The sequence below is a fragment of the Ailuropoda melanoleuca genome, chromosome 20, assembly GCF_002007445.2.
Source record: "Ailuropoda melanoleuca isolate Jingjing chromosome 20, ASM200744v2, whole genome shotgun sequence".
In the NCBI taxonomy this organism is placed as follows: Eukaryota; Metazoa; Chordata; class Mammalia; order Carnivora; family Ursidae; genus Ailuropoda; species Ailuropoda melanoleuca.
In genome coordinates, this window is record NC_048237.1 from 2,650,425 (window position 1) to 2,661,091 (window position 10,667).

The following is a 10,667-nucleotide window of genomic DNA, read 5'->3' on the forward strand; positions in this document are numbered from 1 at the left end:
TCTTCAGTAGTTAAATATGATAAAATAACAATACCCAATTCAGAGGGCTGTGAAGATTAAATGAGAAAGGTTCTTATGAGTTCTGCAGTACCATGGTTAGTATGGAGAGTCCAGAAGCATGGTTTAGTGCATAGAGCTTTGGGCCGCAGACATGGAACAGCAAAGGGGAAGGAGAGAGGCCACTGGTGCTACAGGAACCTGTGGAGAATGAGCCCTCTTTCTCTGGAAGAGGCTGGCTGCAAGACTCTAGTTTCCCTAAGAATCCTTCTCTCCAGGACCACCTCAACCTTTCCTACCTTCAGGCCTTTGCTCTCCCTATAGCCTTTGGGTTGAAAGCACTACTTTTCTCCTAAACCCTTCCCTGAGGACTTCCTGCCTCTCTGAGTGAAGTCTCACCTGCTTCAGGATGCAGCTGTTTGGTGCTCCAAACCACTGGCCTCTCTTCCTCCTCATTAATATTCCTACTGTTAGATGCATTTGTAAGGTCCTTTGAAGGATGGCCTAAGCCCTAAATATCCAGGATGGTATCGGTCACAGAAAACATTTGCTGAAAGAATGAACACATTAATAACTTTCTGAACACCTATTGTGTCAGGCTTTGGTGTTTTTAAAGTTGAGAAAGAGAAAGTTCCTGCCCTCAAGGAGCTTACTACTTAGTGGGGTAATTTAAGAGGCATTTATAATACATGATCTTGTTTAATCTCATAGCAACCCTTGAAGGAAGCTGGAGGTCTAGAAATTCGCCCAAAGCGGTAAAGCCAGTCCAGGGCTAGCCTGAGAGCCAGGCCCTGGCACTGAGGTGGAAGTATTAGTCTCCTATGGCCAAGTCCTGGGGTGCCCCAAGACTCACTCCTCGCTTGCAAGGGTAGTGCCTAACAATCGGAAGGAGTTGGGAGGGTAGCCCCAGTGTGCATCAATGACGAGCTTCAGCTTCAGGATCTGACTATGTCCCACTGTGTCACTCATTAGCTTTGTAACCTGGACCAAGTTACCGAGTCTCTCTGAGCAACAGTTTTATCTGTAAAAGAAGAAGAATACTATCGTGGGCGTCCATTGTTTTTACCTGCACAACGTCCAGTTCTGCTAGAAGTCCTGCTTCTGCTCAGTTGTGATTTTCCGTCTTCCCAGTTGTCACTATTACGGGTAGGGATGCAGGCATGTTACTCAAGCTAGCCAGTCATTTGCTGTCTGGAAATGAATCTTGAGTGGGAAAAAGCAAAGATGGAATCCCACTGGAGGTCATTCATCCAGGTGAGGCCCTGGTTCTTACTCCCTGGAGAGGGGTCCTCTCTGGTTCCTGACCTTTTATGACTAGTTCTGCTTTTCCTCCTGTTCTGTGAGCTCCCCACTACAACCTGTCCCATCACATCCCTCTAATAAATTCCTCTTTTTGTTTAAGTTCGTTATGGTCAGTGTTTATTGCTTGCAACAACAGAGAAACTTCTAGTTGATCCAAACACCTACCTTGTGGTGTTGGAAGAACTAAATGGTTAAGTTTGTAAAGTGCCTAGCCCAGTCTTGGTAGCACAGCAAGCCATCCATAAAGGGTGGTAGCTGTGTGTAAGTGAACAGAGGGGCAAGGCAGGCAGGTGGGGAGGGAGAGTGTTACTGATTTTGGTTCCACTCAAAGAAACCTTCCCCCAAGAGACAGGACAACAGAAGGGAGGGAAGTCCAGGCTATGGTATGCTCATTTATTCAAAATGTCTTTATTGAAACAGAATGATAGAGCAAGAAAGAATGAGGTCTGGGAGGATGTCTTTGGGCACAGGATGGAGCCCAGACCTAGTGGTTACACTGTGGAGCTCGCTCCCTGTCCCCTGACTCTTGCCAAGGAAGTGAACACAAAGCAGCAGGGAGGAGATGGGGGTGGGGACAGCCCTCTGAGCCCTCCTTGACGGCTGGCGTGAGGTGCCTCTGAGCCTTCTGGGCAGCCCTGCCTTCCTCAGTCCTCCCAACCTGCTTGCCAGGGCCTCATGCCAGCTTTCGGTACGAGCCAGCCTCCTGCCAGGGTGCTCAGAGGCCACTCAGAGGGCAGGGTTGGGGGTGGCAAGCAGTGGGACATGGTCGCAGCGGTTAGGGGGTGGCTGCCGCAGCAGGGAAGGCCGGCGGCACAGCTCCCCATCCCGGAGCACCTCGGGTAGGAGCTTGCGCTTGGTCTCTGGCAGAAGCATGATGCTGAGGATGCAGAGCAGGGCACAGGCCGCCAGCACCACATGCTGCAGGAAAGCTCCGTGGCCCATGTGGAGGCGCTGAGCTGGGCCACTCAGCCCTCCAAGAGCCCCCAGTGCCATGATCAGGCCCAGGCCTCGGCCCCTGGGAGAGTCGGAGGAGGCACTCAGCCTGTAGCTATGGGCCTCACCCCAACCCTTCTCCAGCAGTCTTCCCTCCCTCCCTCAGGCCCTTGCTCAGCTGGAGCAGCCCTGCTCTCACCGGACAGTGGTAGGGATGACTTCAGCAGCGAGGAGGGTGCTGAGGATGCCAGCAGCTTGGGAGGAGAAGAGGCCAAGGACAGAGAAGGTGGTGATGGCAGCCTCGTTCAGATCTGAAGGACCAAGAGGGAGGATGTGAATGGAGGTGAGGAGATCATGGTTGGCCTAGGCCCTGGCATTGTCCCCTTGGCTCTCTGATCCCATGGCTCTAGCCAGCTGGGTTCTGGGCATCCATTAATTGATTGGGAAAACAGCGCTGTGTGGCCACAGGGAGGACTGTGGGAGGTCGGGGCGGGGTCTGGTCTGGTCTTGTGGGCCTGTGCCAGAAGCAGTGGCTGAGCCTATCTGAGGCACCTCTGCTGGGGTTCCTTTGCTCAGCCCACACTGGGGAAGGGAGGATGCTCACAATCCCACAGGCCCAGCAGGACCAGGGACGCAATGCCAGTGAGAGTCATCGAGAGTAGGAGGATGCCCCGGCGGCCAAATCGGTCCACGGTGACTCCCAGGAAGACGCAGGCCAGGGCTGCTGTGCCGCTGGCTAGCAGGGAGCACAGGTAGAAGTCCGATGGGCTCCCTCCTCCTCCCACAGGCTGGTAGCAGTGGCGAATGGCATGGGCAATGAAGCTGTGAGAAGGGGGGTAAAGCAAAGAGCGGTATCTGAATCCCCATCCACAACCTTCCAGTGCCCTGGCTGCCCTCTGCAGGGGTCCTCAGGCCTTCCCCACCCAGCCAGCCCCCATTCCAGCTACTGGCCTGGCCCTTGGCTCAGACACCCAGGCTCACTTGGTGAAGCCCAGGATAAGCAGATTTTTCCAGATGTTGCGGTAGTTGAGGAGGGAAGCGAAGGAAAAGGAGGATGTTGCAGGGAGAGGGCAGGTGTTCTCCAGGTCTTTGGGAAAGAGAGAGGAGCTGTCTGTTAGAAGAAACAGCTGAGAGTCCAGGGTCCTCCCACATGGGTGGTGGGGACCCTGGGAGGGGGCATAGCTATAATCATTGAGAGGGTAGTATCATGTGTGCATGTGAGGTATCACCTGTAGGGACCCCTGTCTCTTACCCTGCAGGGCCTCTTGGGCCTCTTCTCCCAGCATTTGCCCATGGGGCCGGTTCCGCTCAGCCAAGATCCTCAGCACGGATTGGGCCTCCTCAATCTGTCGCTTCACTATGAGCCACCTTGCAGACTCCAGAAACAGACCAGGCCAGCTAGGGACGGGGTGGGGGTGCACTCTGAGGTCTCCCATCTCCTGATCCAGACGTGGGAAATTCCCACTTCTGAGGGGCCAGGGCTGGGGCAGGTCTGGACAACGGGTAGTGGAGAGGAGGAAGGGTCTCCGGGCTAGAACCAGGCTGGAGGTAGACGTGGGAATGGCCAGACAACAGGTGGAGGATGATACTAACCCATAAAACAGGAAGAGGATGCAGGGAGCGGTGATCATTCGCTGCAGAAATCGCCAGTCCTTGGAGACAAGGGCCAGGCCCAGGAACAGGAAGTGCCCCCCCACCCCCACCAACTCCCCTGCCAGGGCCACCCGAAGCCTCTGGGTTGGATCGCACAGCTCCAGGCCTAGAGATACAGCAGGGACAGGGAGGAGATGCCAGGGAGGAAGGAGGAATGGGAGAGAGGAGGAGAGAGGGAGGGAGGACAGAGAGTGAGGTCAGACCCCGAGTGGAGGCTGCAGCCATCACCTCCCCACAGACTAACCTCTGAGTGGCAAAGAGTGGAGAGACTGTTCAGTCCTCTCTCCTCTCCTGCTCAAACCTGGGAGGGCTCAAGGGTCAGAGTCCCTGGTGAGTGTACAGCTTTCCTAGTCTATAGGCCCTTTCACATCAGACCTCTTATTTGACCTTCATATCAAGGGCATACAGCTAGTCAGGATTTCATTTTCAAATAAGCACCATTCTCTAACAGCAGTAAGTCAAGAGCAAGGAAGGCCTTAAAGATTGGGGGTCTAAGGGGGCGGGGTGTGGAGAGAAGCAAAGTCCCTGCAACCTTCAAAGGCTAGGGCAGAAAGACAACTGAGATCCTGGACAGCTGAGATTTGGGGATGAGGAGGGACTGAGGGGACCCTAGAGGGCAGTGGGAACAGCCTGGGGATGCAGACAGTCAGGCATGAGCCTCAAGGGAAGGACATCTGGGGAGCTGCCACTCACGCATCAGGTAGACACCAAGGTCAACTCCGGCAAGGAGAAAGCCCAGGAGGAATCGGAGGGCCATGACACCTGTGGAGGAGCCTGCAGCAGCCCCTCCCACTCCACAGGGGCCCACCAGCCCCAAGGTCAGCAGCACAATCCCTCGACGGCCGAACCTGGAAAGCAGGGAGGGCCTCTGGTCACCCAGGCTCCCTGGAAGAAGAGTTGCTGGGTGGGGCCCAGCTGCCCAATTCAAGGCTGGAGGTATGAGGCTAAGGCCCCAGGGTAAAAAGTTCAACTGAGGTTAGAGAAGATGGGAGGGGATGGGGACCATGGGTAGGTGATGTCTGGGAACTGGGCACTGGGGCGTAGCTATGGATCTGCAGGGGATTGACTTGTGGATGGGGCTGTTGGTCAGAGATGAGAGCATGGAAATGAGAGTGACCATTAAAGGAGATTAGATACTGCTTAGGGGATATGGAACAATTGATCCTTGGGGATAGAACTATTGGCCAGTGGGGATAGAGCTTATCTTGCTCAGACTGGTCAAAGGAGATGAAGTGATTGATATATGGGGTTGGACTTACAGATCTACAGAGGCGAGGTTATTGGCTACTTATGCATGGAGATAGTGAAGTTGTACCTATCTTAGGGAACTTAATCACCGATTTTGGGGGATGAGGCCATTGTTCCATGGGTTGATTCATGGGTCAATAAATCCATAAAGGTGGTCAGTGGGGATGGGGTCACTTGCCAGAAGATCCATTGACCCATGGGAATATAACTATTTATTAACTCATGGGGTAAAACTATTGATTAATGGGGATGATCATTAATCTTTGAAGAATGGACAAATGATCTTTGGGGATGAGGCCATTGATTCATGAGGTGGGGACATTAATCCTTGGGTAGATAGGGCTGTTGGTCAATGGGGAATGAATCTATGGGGGTATGATTCATGAGAATAATCAGTAAGCAGGGGGACACAGACTAGGGAAGCTGAGACTATTGGTCAGTAATGGTGGTCACTGACTATGAGTCAGTGAGGACAGGACTACTGATCCTTGGAGGCTGGGCTATTGATCTTTGGGGATAAGACCACTGATCTATGGGGAATGAAGATGGGGGTCACTGATCATTGGGAAGGGGGACTGATCCCTAAGAGTGAAGCTACTGACCCAGTACAATGGGGCCTTTTCCCATGGATTAATGAGGCTAAGGCTACTGAATTTAAGAGTCTGAATTATTGGCCTTTGGGAATGAGGGTATTATTCCATAGGAATGATGCTACTGGTCTGTGGGAATGAGACCACTAATGCATGAGAATGGGTTGTTGAGCTGTGGGTTTAGGAACATTTGCCCAGCGGGTGTGTGGCTATTGGGCAGTGAAGATAGGTATTGATTTTAGGGATTATTGAATGTTGGGTTGCCTTTGATCCATGGGAGTTGAGCTATGAATCCATTTGGATGGGACTGTAGATGGGTGGAGAGGAGTCTAATAATCCACAAGGATGGTCAGTGGAGATGGAGCACCTGGTCAGTGGATGGTGTCAAGAATCAGAGGAATTGGGAGTTTTGATCCCTGGGAAGAGCTATTGGTTGGTGGGGTTAAGCTGTTGATCTTTGAGATGAGGCCATTAGTTCATGTGAATTGGGCTTTTGATCTGAGAGGATCTAAGAGCACTGAAGACCCATGAGGATGGGACTATTAATCTCGAGGGGGGGGGTGCTATTGTGGTTATTGATCTATGGGGTTGGACTACTGACCAATAAGGGTGGAGTCATTTGTTTGTAGTGTTGAACTATACTAGGTCAGTGGGAATATGGCTGTTGATATTTAGGAATTAACCTAATGATCTGTAGGAATAAGGCCACAGAGATGAAGCACATCATGTAGATGGGGCTATTATGAATCTATTAATCTATGAAGATAGAGAAGGAGGTGGTTAGTGGTGACAGGGACAATAGAGGAGCTAGGACTTTTGATCTGTGGAGGAAGGGTTTTTGATCAGTGAGGATGGGGCTATTGTCTTTGGAGATGAGCCACAGATCCATGGATATGGGGGTAGGGAATGGGTGGTATATTATTCCCTTGTGCAGAAGAGGTATGGAAGGAGTATTTCTTGACGGGGAGGAAGTTGAGACGGGGCTGGGGCTGCATATCATTGAACAGGAGAAGTCCAGAAGACTGCAGAGTCCAGTGAATCGTCTTCGGCCTCCTGCAAAGGCCACCCGTCTGGGCTAACCACCCTAGCATCCCCTCCTCTCTGCTTGCCCTGTCCAACGGCAGCCCTCACCTGTCCGCTGGGTAGCCCAGGAACAGGTAGCCGGAGGCAAAGCCCAAGATGAAGAGGATCTGCTCCAGGATCACCTGCCAGCCCAGGTCACACACTAGATCCCACTGGAAATGTGAGAGGGATAGAGCCGGTGTGAGGCCCGTGCTCCTCGCTCTGGGCCCCGCCCCCAGACCCGCGGCCCAGCAGGCTGCCTCACCTGGCCGATGGCATTGGTGGTGAGTACCGGCAACCCATTATAGTCCCAGTCCTTGAGACAATGGTTGAAGTCCGGCGGAGCAAAGCCGCTGCACGAGGGGTCCGTACTAGTGACGACGCGGCTGGCGGCGCTGGCTGCTAGGGCCGCGCTGGCGACGCTGACGCCGCTGGCGTTGGGGGGCTGCTCCCAGCCAGAGGCGTTGGGGGCAAAGCCCCCATAGTGGCAATGCAGTGGGGGCGCCAGGGTAAAGATGGGGTCGGAGGCCATGCCCAGCGCCACGAAGAGCACGGGCAGGCAGCAGAGGCCGAGCTGCAGCTGCTGGCCGCCGCCCAGCGCCCCCACCTGGGCGAGCAGCGCTTCAAAGCTGAGGGGGCCGGGGGGCACGGCCAGCGACAGGCTGCTGCCCATTCCATCGCCGCCCGCGTCGCCCTCCCCCTCCCGCTCGCGCTCGCGCTCCCGCTCACCCTGCAGCTGCTCCGTGGGCACCGCATCTCCGAGGGTCCCGACCTGCTGGGGGAGGGTTGGGGGGGAGAAGGGTGAAGCGGAGAAACAGAGAAAGCCGCAGAGCAAGGGAAGAAGCCGGGCGCGAGGAAGGCGGCCAGGGGCGGGGGTGCGCGGGAGGAAGATGCCAGGCGCTTGGCGCGGGTGCAGGGGGATGATGGCGTAGCCCCCAGGGCGCGGGCACTTACTCCGTTCGGGCTGGGGGTGATCTCTACAGTGCTGTCGATTTTGCTGCCACCCCCGCCATTGGGCTCGGGGGTCCCGGTGGCCACCCGGGGAGCCAGCTTGCCGACCGCAGGGGCCCTGCCGGCCCGCACCGAAAGGATGTGCTGTCCTCTGGCCCAGTGGGGTTCCCGATGCCCGGACACAGAGGCCGGAGAGACCCCGCTCTGCAGCTCTGCAGCCGCGGGCGCCTCCTTCGTCTCTGCGATCTCTGCGCTGCTTTCCCCTCCCCTTCCTCCAGACTCTCCTCCCCTTCCCACGTCAGCAGAACCTTCGGTCCAGACTCTTCGTCAGAGGGAGGAAGGGGGGCCAGGGCCCAGGGGCTCTGTCTCTGTTCCCTGGGTTTGCGGACCATTGCGGTAAAAAGGAAAGAAAGCTGAAGGATAGCAGCTACTCAGGCAGTTGCCAGAGAATCCTTCTTTGCTTCCAATTCTTCCTGACCAATCATCCAGCCATCCTCCCATCCATCCATCCACTCGTTCCTCAGTAAAATTTATCTATTATGTGCCTGACCTTCTGCTAGGCTTTGGGGGATGACAGGTTGGACAAGACCACCTTGGAGTAGCTTACTTGGGAGACAGCCGCGCATACTGGCAACTACAGTTCAGGGTGTGCACTTGGAGGTCTGGGTTGGACCCTGTAAGCAGCTTGGCTGTGGTCCTCTACAAGACTGCCCTGTCTTGTCATTGCTCAACATCTTTTGGCGCTGTTGACCACCCCTTCCTCTAAACACTTTCTTTTTTGGTTGCTGAGTCTCATACACTCCTCGTTTTATTTTTCTTGCTCCTCTTTTCTCCATGGCGGGCTCCTCCTCCTCTTTTTCACCATCATTGTGTCTGCGATCCTGAGGCTTGGTCCTGGGTCCTCTTCCGTGATCCTGAGGCTTGGTCCTGGGTCCTCTTCCGTGATCCCGAGGCTTGGCCCTGGGTCCTCTTCCGTGATCCCGAGGCTTGGCCCTGGGTCCTCTTCCGTGATCCCGAGGCTTGGCCCTGGGTCCTCTTCCGTGATCCCGAGGCTTGGCCCTGGGTCCTCTTCCGTGATCCCGAGGCTTGGTCCTGGGTCCTCTTCCGTGATCCCGAGGCTTGGTCCTGGGTCCTCTTCCGTGATCCCGAGGCTTGGTCCTGGGTCCTCTTCCGTGATCCCGAGGCTTGGTCCTGGGTCCTCTTCCGTGATCCCGAGGCTTGGTCCTGGGTCCTCTTCCGTGATCCCGAGGCTTGGTCCTGGGTCCTCTTCCGTGATCCCGAGGCTTGGTCCTGGGTCCTCTTCCGTGATCCCGAGGCTTGGTCCTGGGTCCTCTTCCGTGATCCCGAGGCTTGGTCCTGGGTCCTCTTCCGTGATCCCGAGGCTTGGTCCTGGGTCCTCTTCCGTGATCCCGAGGCTTGGTCCTGGGTCCTCTTCCGTGATCCCGAGGCTTGGTCCTGGGTCCTCTTCCGTGATCCCGAGGCTTGGTCCTGGGTCCTCTTCCGTGATCCCGAGGCTTGGTCCTGGGTCCTCTTCCGTGATCCCGAGGCTTGGTCCTGGGTCCTCTTCCGTGATCCCGAGGCTTGGTCCTGGGTCCTCTTCCGTGATCCCGAGGCTTGGTCCTGGGTCCTCTTCCGTGATCCCGAGGCTTGATCCTGGGTCCTCTTCCATGATCCTGAGGCTTGGTCCTGGGTCCTCTTCCGTGATCCTGAGGCTTGGTCCTGGGTCCTCCTCTCATTTCATTGTTCTTTCCCACCTTGAAATCTCACCCATGTCCATGGCCTCATTCACCCCCGATATAAACAATACAAACCTGATCTCCAGCCCCCACCTCTCTTCTGAGTCCCAGACCTATGAAGCCACCTCTTATTCATCCTCTTAACTTTGGGTGACTCACAGGGATCTCAAATTCAAGTATGTCCAAGACCAAACTTCGTGCTCTTCCCCGTGTAACGTGGTTGTTCTCTAGTGCTTCTTTCCCCCAGTGAATGGTACCCTTACCACTCAACTGAGGCCTGGTGCTCAGGTGACAGCCCTGACAATGCCTCCTCCTTTCCCCCATGTCAAATCCTTTACAAAATGCTGTCCATTTTACTTCCTATGTAGTTCTCACTGCTTCTCTGCATCGCTACTGCTGTCGGTCGTCAAGCTACCTGTTGCCCAGACTGCTTGAGCCTAACTGGTGTTCTCATCCACGTCATTTCCGCCCCCTTCTCCTCTCCTTATTTCTAGTGCCAGGTGGAGTGTTTTTTTTCAAAATGCAGATCTGTTCGTCTCCTTTTCCTGCTTAACAGCCTCCAATGTCTCCTCCTCACCAACAAGGTAAATACTAATATTCCAGAAGCCTCATACATGCTCCTGCATGCTTGATCCCATCCTCCTTGGTGCTTCACCTCGCCTCTCTCCCCAGACTGCACTCATCATTACTGGCCTTCTTTCAGTTTTCCCAATGCCACAGGGCCCTTGCACAAGCTGGTCTTTATGCCTGAGGGCTTGTCCTCCCCTAGTCAAGTTCTCATCCTTCAGCTATCACCTCAGGCGTATCTGCCTCAGAGAAGCCTTCCCTGACCCCTAGACTTGCTACTCAAAGTGTGATTTACAGACCGGCACGCCCTTGTCATCCAGGAGCTTGTTAGAAATGCAGAACCCAGGCCCTTGAATCATAATCTCCCTTTTAGCCAGATCCCCAGGTATAAGTACATTCAAGTTAGAGACACACTTCTCTAAGAGATTTAATACCTAATAGATATTGTATTCTCTAGTCTAAAGTTATGGGCTAGAAAGGACTGTGCTGTTAGTCTCAGCCAGGAAATCCATTGCCTCTTCTCTCCACTGAACCACACACTTCCAATTTGTCTCCTCTGTTCAGAAATTTTCCAATTATGNACACACTTCCAATTTGTCTCCTCTGTTCAGAAGTTTTCCAAATATGG

The 10,667-nt window shown here is 54.5% G+C and overlaps 1 protein-coding gene across 2 annotated transcripts; it reads right to left on the bottom strand.

The window, feature by feature from the left end:
- Positions 1–1,678: 1,678 nt before the first annotated feature.
- SLC22A17 (solute carrier family 22 member 17) lies at positions 1,679–7,987 on the bottom strand. Of its 2 annotated transcripts, none has more exons than XM_019801635.2 (10): positions 7,740–7,987; positions 7,051–7,557; positions 6,855–6,958; positions 4,579–4,733; positions 3,826–3,991; positions 3,485–3,630; positions 3,214–3,319; positions 2,837–3,054; positions 2,432–2,543; positions 1,679–2,314 (listed from the first exon to the last, which is right to left on the bottom strand). In XM_019801635.2, the coding sequence occupies exons 2-10, from the start codon at positions 7,456–7,458 to the stop codon at positions 2,026–2,028; spliced, it is 1,704 nt and encodes a 567-aa protein (XP_019657194.1). In that variant the 5' UTR covers positions 7,459–7,557; positions 7,740–7,987; the 3' UTR covers positions 1,679–2,025. The 2 variants fall into 2 exon arrangements, with proteins under 2 accessions (XP_019657194.1, XP_002921077.1); XM_002921031.4 differs by having other exon boundaries at positions 7,051–7,560.
- Positions 7,988–10,667: the final 2,680 nt, after the last annotated feature.